We start from the raw sequence: 17,275 nt of genomic DNA on the forward strand, positions 1-17,275 counted from the left end.
GTGCAAAGCCTTAAAAAAGGTAAGGAGGTGAACTTTGTGGTGATCCAAAATGTGGTGGGAAGCAAGGAGAGAGATTTAGGCCTCGGGCATGGTCAGCGGCGCGCTGCTGCTCGGCAGTGAGCCCCTGCAGCTGCAATGAGAGCGGCTTTAGCAGGGGATCGCGCACGCTTCCGCAAGCGTAGGTCTTACCAAATTTTTAGTTTCTGCGCTCGCCGGAGCGCAGGGCCGATCATGTGAGTGGTTCGCCCAATGAGGGCGAACCAGCTCCGTGACGTCACAGCCCCCCCCACCCCCACCCCCCCCCCCGACGGCACACGCGGTATAAGGCCAGGGAAAGCACCCGCTTTCCCTCAGCCTCAGCGCGCCTCCGCCCGGCTGGATTCACCCTGGACGCAGCCTTAAGGAGGAGATGAGCAGAGACTGTTTTGGAAGAAAGTGAGTTTTATTCTAGCAGCAGAATTTTGGATAGATTGCAAAGGAGACAGTTGTGAGGCAGGGAGGTGTGTTAGCAGTATGCTACAATAATCCAGACGGAGAGGATAGGGGCATGCATTAGCGTTTTAACCGTAGAATGACAGAAGAAAATCTGTTTTAGAAACAAAGATCGCACTCATCTACCCTGCAATATTGAAAGTCTTTGAAGATGGAACCAAGGCCGTCACCAGAACAGGCAAATAAAACCATGTTGCACACCGACGACTCACAATCAAACAGACAATAATGTAATGCTAAAGCAGAATATGCCGTATGTTCCTTAACGTGTGTTTGTGTGTGTATAAACACACACACACACACACACACACACACACACACAGGTCTTGTATATAAGTCTAATCGATTCTCATAGGAAAATGCTCCAGCTTGGGATACATCCTTCACTATAGAAATTATTCAGCTGACCGTATCTGCTGACCATTGAAGTAGCAGCAATGCTATTTGGGTCAATTTGCATATATTTCAAACTTTTATTTATCTACAGGGGTATGATGGGTTCAACAAAATTCCCCTCCAGGAAAGTAAAATGAATAAATGCACCTGCTGAGAAAAAAAAATAAAAAATCTGTACACATTTAAAAAAGATTGCAATCTGATACGTCAAGTTGTATAGGAAACTCATTTCACAGAAACTGAACATGCTAAACTAAATATGGAGAACAGGTCCAACAATATTATGCTTCATTTAATAGCAAGAAACAAAGAATGACTAATTTGGTCAAAAGAGGCATTTCCTTCGGGTATTTTTCTGATCATTTTGATTGAAGGGAACTTCAATTTACTATATTGTTTAATAAGAGGATCCGAAACATTAGACATCCTCTTAAGAACAAACGCACCATTTTGTCTTGAGTTTTTGAAAGAAATATTCTCTCCCTAATCGGAATTTCCTCATGTATTTACACGTAAGACACAACATTCAGCCACTGACGGAGACCTGACCAGAACTCTACAGATAACTACATAGCATTATTTCGGTCTTTGTGAGATGTGGATACACTGCATCCCTTATCACAGACTGATACAGCTGAACATCTCTGGAGTAGCACCCTCTCTTAGTCAGTGTTATCCACACGTCTCCTCCCTGTGCCTCGCAGCCGCAACCACCCAACATTGTACTCATATGCAAAAACAGAATAGCGCATTCACCTGGATGAGGGTGCATAGGTTATTCCCAAAACATGGTATGGTCGTGTATCACGAGGAGAAGAGGTTTGAAAAACACTGCTCTAGATGGACTGAAGGTATTTGAATAGATTAGCCCTTGAGAATTCCATGGATACACAGTAAGATCCACAAATTTACTCTCACTGCAGATATGAGAGAATTTAAATTTAAGACATAGAGCACGTCTGCAAAAAAAAATGTCCTAAATGCAAAAGAACTGTAGCCAATGTTATACACTGCATGTGGAGCACACATTTTTTTTTAAAAAGTTCCTACTATGCCAGCGGTGCGCAAACTGGGGGGCGCGTAAGATTATTTAGGGGGGAGCGCGGGCTGCGTGCGGGGAAACCTGGGGGCGGGCAGAGCTGTGCGCGGGCGGCCAAGAAGCTCAGTGCTGAGGCTGCTTCTCTGCTCTGTGTCTTGCAGAGGGGGTGGGGCTTGCAGAGGGGGCGGGGCTTGCAGAGGGGGCGGGGCTTCTTTATGCACACTGACAAGCCCTCCGTCTCTTCCTGTCTGTTTCCCGCCCCAGTTTTCAGCAGCATGGGGGATCGGAGCATGCCCCCCTACCCAGGTGAAAGTGTGTGACTTATGATTATGACTGTGTATGTGTGTGCTGTGTCTGTGTTGATTGTGATTGAGTGTGTGGTGTGTCTGTATGTTGTGATTGAGTGTGTTGTGTGTGTGTGTGTTGTGATTGAGAGTGTGTTGTGTGTGTGTGTTGTGATTGAGTATGTATTTGTGTATGTTGTGTCTGTCTGTTGTGATTGTGTGTGCTGTGTGTGCGGTGATTGAGTGTGTGTTGTCTGTGTTGGTTGTGATTGTGTGTTGTGATTGAGTATGTGTGTTGTAATTGAGTGTGTGTGCTGTGATTGAATGCAGTGGTGCGCAACCTGGGGGGGCAAGGTGTCGCAAGATTATTTAGGGGGGCGCAAGCGGCATGCGGCGAAACCTGGGTGCGCGGGCCGGCAGACGCTGTGCGCGGGAGGGCGAAAAAGCTGTGCGCGGGCGGCCAAACAGGATAGTGAAGGTGGCAGCCACGTGATGGTGTGTGCGCGCACGAGCTTCGGAGGTACGGGGAGGAGCACGCCCGAGCGCTGTGATGTCAAACGCCTCGACCCTCCTTCCGGTGTCTGCCATGCAATAGCGCTGTGGTCCTGCTCTCCTCTGCTGGCAACATGCTTCGCTGCGATCCTCTGCAACTGAAAGGGTAGGCTGCCACGCTGCGATCCTCTGCCACTGAAAGGGTAGGCTGCCACGCTGCGATCCTCTGCCACTGAAAGGGTAGGCTGCCACGCTGCGATCCTCTGCAACTGAAGGGTAGGCTGCCACGCTGCGATCCTCTGCAACTGAAAGGGTAGGCTGTCACGCTGCGATCCTCTGCTACTGAAAGGGTAGGCTGCCACGCTGCGATCCACTGCAACTGAAGGGTAGGCTGCCACGCTGCGATCCTCTGCCACTGAAAGGGTAGGCTGCCACGCTGCGATCCTCTGCCACTGAAAGGGTAGGCTGCCACGCTGCGATCCTCTGCTACTGAAAGGGTAGGCTGCCACGCTGCGATCCACTGCAACTGAAAGGGTAGGCTGCCACGCTGCGATCCTCTGCAACTGAAAGGGTAGGCTGTCACGCTGCGATCCTCTGCTACTGAAAGGGTAGGCTGCCACGCTGCGATCCACTGCAACTGAAGGGTAGGCTGCCACGCTGCGATCCTCTGCCACTGAAAGGGTAGGCTGCCACGCTGCGATCCTCTGCCACTGAAAGGGTAGGCTGCCACGCTGCGATCCTCTGCAACTGAAGGGTAGGCTGCCACGCTGCGATCCTCTGCCACTGAAAGGGTAGGCTGCCACGCTGCGATCCTCTGCCACTGAAAGGGTAGGCTGCCACGCTGCGATCCTCTGCCACTGAAAGGGTAGGCTGCCACGCTGCGATCCTCTGCCACTGAAAGGGTAGGCTGCCACGCTGCGATCCTCTGCCACTGAAAGGGTAGGCTGCCACGCTGCGATCCTCTGCCACTGAAAGGGTAGGCTGCCACGCTGCGATCCTCTGCAACTGAAAGGGTAGGCTGCCACGCTGCGATCCTCTGCCACTGAAAGGGTAGGCTGCCACGCTGCGATCCTCTGCAACTGAAAGGGTAGGCTGCCACGCTGCGATCCTCTGCCACGCTGCGATCCTCTGCAACTGAAAGGGTAGGCTGCCACGCTGCGATCCTCTGCCACTGAAAGGGTAGGCTGCCACGCTGCGATCCTCTGCAACTGAAAGGGTAGGCTGCCACGCTGCGATCCTCTGCAACTGAAAGGGTAGGCTGCCACGCTGCGATCCTCTGCCACTGAAAGCGTAGGCTGCCACGCTGCGATCCTCTGCCACTGAAAGGGTAGGCTGCCATGCTGCGATCCTCTGCTACTGAAAGGGTAGGCTGCCACGCTGCGATCCTCTGCTACTGAAAGGGTAGGCTGCCACGCTGCGATCCTCTGCCACTGAAGGGGTAGGCTGCCACGCTGCGATCCTCTGCAACTGAAGGGTAGGCTGCCACGCTGTGATCCTCTGCCACTGAAAGGGTAGGCTGCCACGCTGCGATCCTCTGCCACTGAAAGGGTAGGCTGCCACGCTGCGATCCTCTGCAACTGAAAGGGTAGGCTGCCACGCTGCGATCCTCTGCCACTGAAAGGGTAGGCTGCCACGCTGCGATCCTCTGCAACTGAAAGGGTAGGCTGCCACGCTGCGATCCTCTGCCACGCTGCGATCCTCTGCAACTGAAAGGGTAGGCTGCCACGCTGCGATCCTCTGCCACTGAAAGGGTAGGCTGCCACGCTGCGATCCTCTGCAACTGAAAGGGTAGGCTGCCACGCTGCGATCCTCTGCAACTGAAAGGGTAGGCTGCCACGCTGCGATCCTCTGCCACTGAAAGCGTAGGCTGCCACGCTGCGATCCTCTGCCACTGAAAGGGTAGGCTGCCATGCTGCGATCCTCTGCTACTGAAAGGGTAGGCTGCCACGCTGCGATCCTCTGCCACTGAAAGGGTAGGCTGCCACGCTGCGATCCTCTGCAACTGAAGGGTAGGCTGCCACGCTGTGATCCTCTGCCACTGAAAGGGTAGGCTGCCACGCTGCGATCCTCTGCAACTGAAGGGTAGGCTGCCACGCTGTGATCCTCTGCCACTGAAAGGGTAGGCTGCCACGCTGCGATCCTCTGCAACTGAAAGGGTAGGCTGCCACGCTGCGATCCTCTGCCACTGAAAGGGTAGGCTGCCACGCTGCGATCCTCTGCAACTGAAGGGTAGGCTGCCACGCTGCGATCCTCTGCAACTGAAGGATAGGCTGCCACGCTGCGATCCTCTGCAACTGAAAGGGTAGGCTGCCACGCTGCCATCCTCTGCAACTGAAAGGGTAGGCTGCCACGCTGCGATCCTCTGCAACTGAAGGGTAGGCTGCCACGCTGCGATCCTCTGCGAGTGAAAGGGTAGGCTGCCACGCTGCGATCCTCTGCGAGTGAAAGGGTAGGCTGCCACGCTGCGATCCTCTGCCACTGAAAGGGTAGGCTGCAACGCTGCGATCCTCTGCGAGTGAGAGGGTAGGCTGCCACGCTGCGATCCTCTGCGAGTGAAAGGGTAGGCTGCCACGCTGCGATCCTCTGCGAGTGAAAGGGTAGGCTGCAACGCTGCGATCCTCTGCAACTGAAAGGGTAGGCTGCAACGCTGCGATCCTCTGCCACTGAAAGGGTAGGCTGCCACGCTGCGATCCTCTGCAACTGAAGGGTAGGCTGCCACGCTGCGATCCTCTGCCACTGAAAGGGTAGGCTGCCACGCTGCGATCCTCTGCAACTGAAAGGGTAGGCTGCTACGCTGCGATCCTCTGCCACTGAAAGGGTAGGCTGCCACGCTGCGATCCTCTGCCACTGAAAGGGTAGGCTGCCACGCTGCGATCCTCTGCGAGTGAGAGGGTAGGCTGCCACGCTGCGATCCTCTGCGAGTGAGAGGGTAGGCTGCAACGCTGCGATCCTCTGCAACTGAAAGGGTAGGCTGCAACGCTGCGATCCTCTGCCACTGAAAGGGTAGGCTGCCACGCTGCGATCCTCTGCAACTGAAAGGGTAGGCTGCAACGCTGCGATCCTCTGCCACTGAAAGGGTAGGCTGCCACGCTGCGATCCTCTGCCACTGAAAGGGTAGGCTGCCACGCTGCCATCCTCTGCAACTGAAAGGGTAGGCTGCCACGCTGCGATCCTCTGCGAGTGAAAGGGTAGGCTGCCACGCTGCGATCCTCTGCGAGTGAAAGGGTAGGCTGCCACGCTGCGATCCTCTGCGAGTGAAAGGGTAGGCTGCCACGCTGCGATCCTCTGCAACTGAAAGGGTAGGCTGCCACGCTGCGATCCTCTGCGAGTGAAAGGGTAGGCTGCCACGCTGCGATCCTCTGCGAGTGAAAGGGTAGGCTGCCACGCTGCGATCCTCTGCGAGTGAAAGGGTAGGCTGCCACGCTGCGATCCTCTGCGAGTGAAAGGGTAGGCTGCCACGCTGCGATCCTCTGCAACTGAAAGGGTAGGCTGCAACGCTGCGATCCTCTGCCACTGAAAGGGTAGGCTGCCACGCTGCGATCCTCTGCCACTGAAAGGGTAGGCTGCCACGCTGCCATCCTCTGCAACTGAAAGGGTAGGCTGCCACGCTGCGATCCTCTGCGAGTGAAAGGGTAGGCTGCCACGCTGCGATCCTCTGCGAGTGAAAGGGTAGGCTGCAACGCTGCGATCCTCTGCGAGTGAAAGGGTAGGCTGCCACGCTGCGATCCTCTGCGAGTGAAAGGGTAGGCTGCCACGCTGCGATCCTCTGCGAGTGAGAGGGTGGCTGCCACTATATCACTCACACTATGAATGTACAGAAATAATGTAAAAAACAAAAAGAAAGGGAAATCACATTGAAAACGGAAAAAAATAATACTGTAGGTTGGAGTTTGGATGACACTGGGGATAGCAAGCCAAAGAGCAGGGAGGGGAAGAGGGGGGGGGGGGGGGAAGGGAGGTAGCAAAGAGGTGGATGAATTCCCTCCAAAAGTATTGCCTTTGTGCACGTACGCTCTTCCAAGCTTGGCGCTTGGGGAGACAAACAAAATTGACTTTGAAGCTCACTCAGCAGCAGTCAATGCACACGGCCCCGCGCACACGGCCCCGCGCACACGGCCCCGCGCACACGGCCCCGCGCACACGGCCCCGCGCACACGGCCCCGCGCACACGGCCCCGCGCACACACGGCCCCGCACACACGGCCCCGCACACACGGCCCCGCACACGGCCCCGCACACAGCCCTCAGACAGCAAGCGATGCGACATGCACGCGCTAACGTCGCAAATTTGGGTTGTGCGGTGGGAGTTTTGAAACTGAAAACTCCACCGGCGGCAAAGTGCAATGTCGCTGCGGCATTTTGCCAGCACAACCCAAATTGAAGTTTGGAGCTAGTCGCATGATGCGAGCAGGTTCAGCCAAAAAAGGCGAACCAGCTCCGTGACGCACTGGAGACACGCCCCCAGACGCCGTGATCTGCCTCCTGAAGTTTCAGCACAGATCGCTTGTGCTGCAGGAGCGAGCGGCGGGGGCGCGAACGCCAGCAAGCTGCCGCGGCAGCCTGTCTGAGCGAGCCCTTAGGCCCCGCCCGGGGAGGGTAGAGGCGCGCTGGCGCTCCTGCGCTGCGCCCTGCTCGGCCGTGCTTTTACTGGCCGGTTAGGTGTGTGCGCGGACTATGTCACGGAGCTGGTTCACCCTCATTGGGCGAACAGCTCACGTGACGCGCTTGCGAGCGGCAAATTCGCTCACTCGGCAAGCGGCTGAGTGCCGAGCAGGCGCACCCGCCCACGCAGGACACGTGCATTGTCGCACCGTGTCTAGCGTGAGCGCCCACTCAGCGCCCCCCTGTGCTCATGCTTGGAGAGTTGGTGATGTCACCGCTCTCAGCGGCAGCGTGGACGCAGCCTAATTTTGCAAGCGCGAGCTGATGAAATATGTAAGTATTTAGACATGTTTGTACTTACATTGTATACCGTTTAATAAAGGTTTTTTTTTTCATGTGATTTTGATTACATCAGGCAGGGGGGGCCGAGAAATTTGATGGATGAAAAGGGGGGCTCGGCATAAAAAGTTTGCTCACCCCTGTACTATGCCAATATATAAATGCCGGATTACCAAGGAATAAGAATGCTCTATACAGCATCTTCAGGGCAAAAATACAAATCTATTTCTTCTTGTCCACACTCACATTAATAGGCCAATCACAAATGTCATTCTAAAGAGTTTGGAGCAAATATCCGGTAAGCACATACTTGGTGTGTTACAACATGTCTGCTGTAAAGCGACTGAATCAGAGGCAGCTGACTTGTAGGAACATGCAAAGGAGAACTAATAATCCTCTTACAGGAGAATACTACAAGTCAGAAGAGTCTTTAATGCTGAAGAAATATTTATAAAGAAAGTTCTCAGTGACAAGGTGATCCCTATTTGAAGCCAATAAAGCAAAGCATTACTTCACGGGACTACAGAGCACGCAAGTGTAAAAACACTTGTCATTTCAGCACAGTAAAAAATGGCAATCACAGGAGAACACAGCATCACTACGACATTACAAGAGCCAGCTGGAACCTTAATGCAAGAACAAGTGCACAAGAGGCGTCTGCTTGTACAATCAAACATAAGACCATTAGGACATGTGCCCACAGAAGACTGGAGCAATGTTTGTTATCAATATTATTCCCCGTTTTCAGGTGAATAACATATCTTTTCAAGGGGGCATAAAACATCATTGTTATCCAGCGAGCAGGGCTGAGGCATTCTGGGAAGTAGTTGCATCAGGAGTAAAGCTAGCAAAGTATTGGTGCTGCACATGTGAATGCGCCAGAGCGCTCTCCCCTCTGCCCAGGCCGAGCCCGGACTATCAGTGTGGGACATGCTGCTCGGTTATGAGATTATTGGCATGTCCCTCGTGTCTTTGAATACCTGAGTGACCTCACTATATATTACTGCACTAGCCTTCACCAACTCCTATCTCTTGGCAGTTGTGACTCTTCCTGTTTGCCAAATGATGTTAATTGACAAATAAAGGTCCACGTAAGTAGAACCACAGACACTTTGTGTTAACACTATATTTTAAATGTTTTGTAACTGAATAATTCTATCAAAGGTTTTTCAAATTTAGGCCACACAAGTCTACTAGCGAACAACTTACAGGGCGGCGTGCTGCCACAGCGCGGCGTGCTGCCACAGCGCGGCGTGCTCCCACAGCGCGGCGTGCTCCCACAGCGCGGCGTGCTCCCACAGCGCGGCGTGCTCCCACAGCGCGGCGTGCTCCCACAGCGCGGCGTGCTCCCACAGCGCGGCGTGCTGCCACAGCGCGCCGTGCTGCCACAGCGCGCCGTGCTGCCACAGCGCGCCGTGCTGCCACAGCGCGGCGTGCTGCTACAGGGCGGCGTGCTGCTACAGCGCGGCGTGCTGCCACAGTGCGGCGTGCTGCCACAGCGCGGCGTGCTGCCACAGCGCGGCGTGCTGCCACAGCGCGGCGTGCTGCCACAGGGCGGCGTGCTGCCACAGTGCGGCGTGCTGCCACAGTGCGGCGTGCTGCCACAGGGCGGCGTGCTGCCACAGGGCGGCGTGCTGCCACAGGGCGGCGTGCTGCCACAGGGCGGCGTGCTGCCACAGGGCGTACTTCTTACATGTTGAACAGTTAGGGATTTGTAACAAGTAAATTGTATTATAAAGCTGATCTTTTAAAATCAAGTGTTCCTAATACTAAAAATTCTCAAAAACTATAATACTACAATTGTTCTTCAAAGTAAGTTTACTTAACGGACTTGCAAAAATTCTAGAAAAGCTCACATATAAGTCTTAGTAGTTATGTACATTAATGGCGCTATACAAATAAAGACATACAATACAATATAATGTGTTATACAATGTGTGTAACTTATGATTTATCTATGTTCAATGAGCACACGCGTTGTAAGTTAAACTTTTGTGTTTTGTCACTGAAATTTTAACTCTACTCAAAATTCTTTCATTCAATCAAAATCATGAAAAACAAAATACAATTTCAGTCACAAAACACAAAGAATTTTCACTTACAATGCGCGTGCTCGGCATTGCGGACGGCAATGGGCGCGCATGCGGGCGGCAATGGGCGCGCATGCGGGCGGCAATGGGCGCGCATGCGGGCGGCAATGGGCGCTCATGCGGGCGGCAATGGGCGCTCATGCGGGCGGCAATGGGCGCGCATGCGGGCGGCGACGGCTGCGAGCCACCACTATTTCCTGCCCACTTCTGTGCAAACTCAATACCTTACTTCCGTAACCATTTTCGTCTCCATGACCAATTACATTTTTGTAACGGCCATCGCCACGTAAGAAGTTTCACTTCAAAATGTAAAGCCAGGAAACGGTTTATTCCAAGCAGATCTGAAAACTATTCAGTGTATTCCCAGTGACTTGGGCTAAACTGCGGTGAAACCAGGAATTGCTGAGCAAGCTGCCAATGATGGTGTGATGACACGGCCAATAATGGTGTGCATGAGAATTTTCTAACTCTTACCTTGCACTGGTAGTCCGGAGGTCTGCACATATCATTGTGTCTACAGCGCAGATCCGGAAGCGGAAGGAAGAGAGGCGGCGAGACGCGGAACAGCTGCTGCTCCCAGCGCGCGGGAGCATTCGTCTCAACGGCTGCTAACTCGCCCTGCACAGAGGAAGACTTTGTGCTACACTTAGGAGAGTGGAACTCCTAAGCGGTCCAGCTTGACACTATTTGTTGGAAGTATTTGTACTGTAAGTGGAATTACCTTGATTTTACTTCTACAATTTACATTATATCCTTTTTTACCCCAGTGCGCTTTGTGCATTTCTATGATTGAAGTGAAGGGCATTCCAAAGGTGTGGGGCAGTCAGCGAGAAAGGTTAAAGGCAGGAGAGGTCTTTAGATACAAAAGGGGGTAGCAGAAAAGACATCCTTGAGCAGAATGCAAGAGTCGGGACGGTGTATAGCGAGAAATTAGGGCCGAGATGTAAGAAGGGACAGAAGAGTGTAAAGTCTTAATAGTGAGGAGAATTCAGTGTGTGATTCGGGATATGATAGGAAGCTAGGAGACGGATTTCAGCAGGGGAGACACTGAGACAGGTTTAGGAAAGAGTAGAGTGATTCTGAAAGCAGCGTTTAGGATAAATTGTAGGGATACAGGTGAGAGGCAGGAAGGCTGGACAGCAGGTTACAGTAGTCGGGACGGGAGAGAATGAGGGCCTGTGCCAAGAGTTTTAGCAGTCGAGCAACAGAGGAAAGGGCGTATCTTGGTAATATTGCAGAGCAAAAAACAACAGGTTTTAGCTACATTTTGAATGTGAGAGGAGTCGAGTGTGACCCCTAGGCAGCGTGCTTGTGATACTGGGTGTATGATAGTGCTTCCAACAGTAAAGTAGAAGGCGGTAGTAGGGCCAGGTTTGGGAGGAAATATGAGGAGCTCCGTTTTTAACATGTTAAGTTTGAGTAGGTGGAAGGCCATCCAGGATGATATAGCTGAGAGACATTCAGAAACTTTGGTCTGTATAGCAGATATAAGGACAGGGGTTGAAAAGTTAATTTGTGGGTCATCAGCATACAGGTGATATTTGAACCCAAGAGATGTGATTAGGTCACCTAGAGAATGTGCAACGAGAAAAGAGAAGAGGTCCTAGGACAGAGCCCTGGGGTACCCCAGAGAGATTGATAGAAGAGGAGGTGTTCGCAAGAGAGACACTGAAAGTACGAAGAGGAGATCCAGGATAGAGCTTTGTTACGGATACCAAGAGTATGGAGAATGTGAAGAAGAGGGTGGTCCATAGTATCAAATGCTGCAGAGTAATATGAGCAGAGTGTAATGACCTTTGTCTTTGGCAGCATACAGATCTTAGTTATTTTAGCGAGGGCTGTTTCAGTTCAGTGAGCAGTGCGGAAGCCAGATTGTAGAGGGTCTAGGAGAGAATAGGTGGTGAGAAAATGGAGCAAGCGAGAGAATACAAGACGTTCAAGGAGTTTAGAGGCAAGAGGGAGACAGGACGATTAGAAAGACAGGTAGGGTCAAGCTTGCTGCTTTTGAGTAATGGTATAACTGTTGCAAGTTTGGAGGAGGGAAACGTACCAGACTTGAGGGAGGAGTTAAAAATGTGAGAGTCGCGGGATTATAGTAGGAGTAAGAGGTTTTAAGAGATGGGAGGGAATTGGGTCGAGAAGGCAAGTGGTAGAGGGAGAAGAGGAGATCAGCAATGATACAGTACATCCTCCTCTGTGACAGCGGGAAAAGAGTCGAGGAAGACAGGAGAGTTAGGAAGAGGTGTAGGATGGGAGGATGATACAGAGTGGATGTCCTGATGTATGGATTCCACCTTTTCCTTGAAATAGTCAGCAAAGTTCTGAGATGAGATGGAGGAAGTAAGGCTTTGTCCCCACTAGCCTCTGCTGCGCTCGCAACAGCATACAAAGTGCACACAAAGTACGGCACTCTATGGGGCAGGACCCAGTCGGCCTGTGTGCACGCACAACCACTTTTCCAAAATGCAAGGAATTTGGCACGACGGCTGATTTCTAGTGAAGGAAGTCTGCGAGAAGCGTTCAGAGGTACGAGTGCAGGAATGCAGCAAGCGTGTGTGGCAATTTAGCCAGGGCCTGGGATTAGAAGGGCGAGAATGGCAGAGAGAAAGCAGGGCATGTTGATCAAGAGAAGAGGATAGGGTAAAGTTATAGTTCCTCCCCAGGTTGTGAGGGTCTGTAGCAGAGCTGAGAGAGGAGAGGGAGGAGCGTAAAGTGGAATCAAAAGCTGGGAGGTTAATACAGCACACGTCTCTGCAGAAACAAGGGCGAGATGGAGGTGGAGAAGTGAGAGAGAAAATGAGATGAGGTGATGGTCAGAGAAAGGAAAGGGGGAAATGGAGAAATCAGTGAGAATTGTGTGTGTGAAAACCAGGTCTAGGTTGTGGCCAACCTTGCGGGTGCTAGCTGCAATCCACTGTTGAAGGCCAAAAGAAGAGGTTAGAGAGAAAAAGAAGGAAGCTCAAGGGAGAGAGGGGTCATCAATATGGCAGTTGAAATACCCAAGGAGAAGAAGAACAGGGGTCCGAGGAGAGATGGGATTCAAAGTGAGAAAAACAGAAGAGGGGTGAGTAGAGGTAGGTGGTCAATAGATGACTGCCACATGGACAGGGAGAGGAGAAAAAAGCTGGACAGTGTGAGCCTCAAAGGAGGGGAAAGAAAGAGAGGGAAGAATAGGAAGGGTTTGGTAGCAGCAGAGAGAGGAAAGGAGGAGCCCCACGCCTCCACCCCTGCCTTCAGTGTGGGAGAAAGAAGGGCCACTATAAGAGAGGGCAGCTTCAAGGGCAGCGTCAGACTGAGTGAGCCAGGTCTCAGTTAAAGCAGAGAGTGAGAGAAAAAGAAGCCACGTACAGAGAGAAACTTGTTGGAAAGGGAGCGAGCATTGTAGGACCAAGAATCCATTATAAACACAGCTACTTCTATTTAATTCCTTTTTTGTACGTTCAGAGATTTTGTTTCTTTTGCCGTTTTATTGTGACTAAGTACTGCTATTGAGTAGCAAAAACAGAGAAGATACAACTTGCCCACTGATGGAATATCAGAACGCAGCAGTGTTTGCTGCAGCGCTGCCCAATGTCTGCGCTGCGCTCACTTACAGGAACACCCTGGTATCCTGGGCACCTGCTTCCATATGAAAAGAACTTTGTTTAATTGAACTGTAGGAAAAGTGTATTCTACTATGAATATGCCTTGATAGCTCATGTGAGCTTAAATTGGTGTGGGTTTGTACTGCTATTTGATGACAAAATACAGTGTACCTGTCACACAAACTCACCTGACAAGTAGAATCAGCACTTTTTTTGCTAGGTACTTGTTCCTTTAAGAACTGATTCAGTTTTGTTGTGGATCATCATGCCACAAAATAGATTGAAAGCTCCTTGGGCTAGGAACCTTATTACTCTTTGCACAAGTGTAACATGGCAATATATTCCTTACATTATCAGTCACTTCTGAGGCTCCTACTGTACAGCAATAAATATAATAAATAAAGTTAATATAGAGTTATCTGCAAGTTATTAAACTAAATCAATGCCGATTTGAATTACACGATGCCCCTGTATCTGTCCAACTGTGCAGATCTGGGTTGTAACATCTCATAACCCATCCAAATGCCTCAGAAAAAAAATATTTATTTCACTTCTATCTGCTTATCAGCAAAAATACAACTTTGTTGCTAACACCATTACAGAAACAACTAACTGCATGCTCTTCAGCACAATGCTTTCCAAAAAGGCAGTAAGAGCAACACTGGAGAGGAGTGCAAGTCTTACAATAGCAGGAAAAGTACTGTGATTTCTGGGGTGTAAAAGAAACGTTACTTTTTCACAGGGTGATCTCACCTCCATACAATGCATTGTTCAAACGTCTAACTACTAGTGCAAGACCCTTTGCAAAACTGCCGACGGTGCTCTCACTGCCCACTATAACCAGTCACTTAGAAGATTTTGGTCAGGTTTTGGACAGAAAACTGCCATATAAGGTATAAAGCAGGAAAAGCAGGAAGTGGCTGCAGAGAACAAGGAAGTCTGTGCGAGCTCACGTCCCACACTAATTTGTGCAAGCCTGACACACACAGCCCACGCAAACCTGACACACACAGTGCATGCCTGACAACCTGAAACAGCCTGAAACGTCTGCACAAGCATTCCTCCGCGCAAGCTTTCCTCCGCGCAAGCATTCCTCCGCGCAAGCATTCCTCCGCGCAAGCATTCCTCCGCGCAAGCATTCCTCCGCGCAAGCTTTCCTCCGCGCAAGCTTTCCTCCGCGCAAGCTTTCCTCCGCGCAAGCATTCCTCCGCGCAAGCATTCCTCCGCGCAAGCTTTCCTCCGCGCAAGCTTTCCTCCGCGCAAGCTTTCCTCCGCGCAAGCTTTCCTCCGCGCAAGCATTCCTCCGCGCAAGCTTTTTCCCCTCTCCCCCCCTCCCTCCCCGTGTCCCCTCTCCCCCCCTCCCTCCCCGTGTCCCCTCTCCCCCCCTCCCTCCCCGTGTCCCCTCTCCCTCAAGCCTCCCTCCATGTCCCCTCTCCCTCCGTGTCCCTTCTCCCTCCCTCCCTCTCCCCGTGTCCCCCCTCCCTCCCTCCCCGTGTCCCCTCTCCCCGTGTCCCCTCTCCCTCAAGCCTCCCTCCCTCCGTGTCCCCTCTCCCTCCCTGTGTCCCTTCTCCCTCCCTCCCTCCCCGTGTCCCCTCTCCCCCCTCCCTCCCCATGTCCCCTCTCCCCCCTCCCTCCCCGTGTCCCCCCTCCCTCCTCCCTCCCCGTGTCCCCCCTCCCTCCCCGTGTCCCCTCTCCCCCCTCCCTCCCCGTGTCCCCTCTCCCCGTGTCCCCTCTCCCTCAAGCCTCCCTCCCTCCGTGTCCCCTCTCCCTCCCCGTGTCCCTTCTCCCTCCCTCCCCGTGTCCCCTCTCCCTCCCTCCCCGTGTCCCCTCTCCCTCCCTCCCCGTGTCCCATCAAGCCTCCCTCCCTCCCCGTGTCCCCTCTCCCTCCCTCCCCGTGTCCCCTCTCCCTCCCCGTGTCCCGTCAAGACTCCCTCCCTCCCCGTGTCCCCTCTCCCTCCCTCCCCGTGTCCCCTCTCCCTCCCTCCCCGTGTCCCCTCTCTCCCCTCTCCCTCCCTCCCCGTGTCCCCTCTCTCCCCCTCCCCGTGTCCCCTCTCTCTCCCTCCCCGTGTCCCCTCTCTCTCCCTCCCTCCCCGTGTCCCCTCTCTCTCCCTCCCCGTGTCCCCTCTCTCTCCCTCCCTCCCCGTGTCCCCTCTCTCTCCCTCCCCGTGTCCTCTGTCTCTCCTTCCCCGTGTCCTCTCTCTCCCTCCCTCCCCGTGTCCCCTCTCTCCCTCCCTCCCCGTGTCCCCTCTCTCTCCCTCCCTCCCCGTGTCCCCTTTCTCTCCCTCCCTCCCCGTGTCCCCTCTCCCCGTCCCTCCCCGTGTCCCCTCTCTCTCCCTCCCCGTGTCCTCACCCGGTGCCGCAGTCCACCACACAAGCCGGTAGCCGCGCCGCCATGTCACACGTCAGGAAAAGCGGCGCTTCCGCACAGAGTGACAGGTAAGATGGCCGCTTAGAGCAGAGGTGGTGAGCAGGGAGGAGGCAGCCAATCACAGACAGGCCGGAACGGTACTTTAACCAATCACAGAGTGGTCTGTAAGAGCAGCCAATCAGAGGGAAACAGGGGAGGTGGGACTGTGGGTCAGAAAGAAAATATCTGACCAATCATGTAAAGAAAAGACGCTCAGCCAATCAAATGGACTAAGAAAGAGGCCACCAATCCAAATGCGAGAACTAGGGCGGGGCAGCCAATAGGAGCGTCAGAATTTCAGAAGAATCAGAGAGGCCCCGCCCACTGCATACTGCAGGCACAAGACATGCGCGCGCACACTAATAATACCGTGCGGTACAGAGGCAGCCACACTCACTACTCCCCCACACAGGAAGCCCCTCCCCCACAGTGTCACTGCTCTCCCCACACAGGAAGCCCCTCCCCCACAGTGTCACTGCTCCCCCCACACAGGAAGCCCCTCCCCCACAGTGTCACTGCTCCCCCCACAAAGGAAGCCCCTCCCCCAAACTGTCACTGATCCCCCCACAAAGGAAGCCCCTCCCCCACAGTGTCACTGCTCCCCCCACACAGGAAGCCCCTCCCCCACAGTGTCACTGCTCCCCCCACACAGGAAGCCCCTCCCCCACACTATGTCACTGCTCCCCCCACACAGGAAGCCCCTCTCCCACAGTGTCACTGCTCCCCCCACACAGGAAGCCCCTCCCCCACAGTGTCACTGCTCCCCCCACACAGGAAGCCCCTCCCCCACACTATGTCACTGCTCCCCCCACACAGGAAGCCCCTCTCCCACAGTGTCACTGCTCCCCCACAAAGGAAGCCCCTCCCCCAAACTGTCACTGCTCCCCCCACACAGGAAGCCCCTCTCCCACAGTGTCACTGCTCCCCCACAAAGGAAGCCCCTCCCCCAAACTGTCACTGATCCCCCCACACAGGAAGCCCCTCCCCCACACAGGAAGCCCCTCCCCCATACTGTCACTGATCCCCCCACATAGGAAGGCAGGAAGCCCCTCCCCCCACACTGTGAGGTCACTGCTCCCCCCACACTGTGAGGTCACTGATGCCCACACATAGGAAGGCAGGAAGCCCCTCCCCACCCACTGTGAGGTCACTGATCCCCCCACATAGGAAGGCAGGAAGCCCCTCCCCCCACACTGTGAGGTCACTGCTCCCCCCACACTGTGAGGTCACTGATCCCCCCACATAGGAAGGCAGGAAGCCCCTCCCTGCACACTGTGAGGTCACTGCTCCCCACACATAGGAAGGCAGGAAGCCCCTCCCCACCCACTGTGAGGTCACTGCTCCCCCCACACTGTGAGGTCACTGATGCCCACACATAGGAAGGCAGGAAGCCCCTCCCCACCCACTGTGAGGTCACTGATCCCCCCACATAGGAAGGCAGGAAGCCCCTCCCCCCACACTGTGAGGTCACTGCTCCCCCCACACTGTGAGGTCACTGATCCCCCCACATAGGAAGGCAGGAAGCCCCTCCCTGCACACTGTGAGGTCACT

The 17,275-nt window shown here is 53.8% G+C and overlaps 1 protein-coding gene across 1 annotated transcript in view; it reads right to left on the reverse strand.

Moving 5' to 3' along the window:
• ACTR3 (actin related protein 3) overlaps nucleotides 1-15,821 on the reverse strand; it is a 59,697-nt gene extending 43,876 nt beyond the window's left edge. The window contains exon 1 of the mRNA XM_075609948.1: nucleotides 15,668-15,821. Within this exon, the coding sequence (XP_075466063.1) occupies nucleotides 15,668-15,711 (44 nt within the window). The 5' untranslated portion in view covers nucleotides 15,712-15,821. The remainder of the gene's footprint in view (nucleotides 1-15,667) is intronic.
• Between the last annotated feature and the right edge of the window lie 1,454 nt (nucleotides 15,822-17,275).

This window comes from Ascaphus truei, chromosome 7 (genome assembly GCF_040206685.1).
Source record: "Ascaphus truei isolate aAscTru1 chromosome 7, aAscTru1.hap1, whole genome shotgun sequence".
NCBI classification, from domain to species: domain Eukaryota; kingdom Metazoa; phylum Chordata; class Amphibia; order Anura; family Ascaphidae; genus Ascaphus; species Ascaphus truei.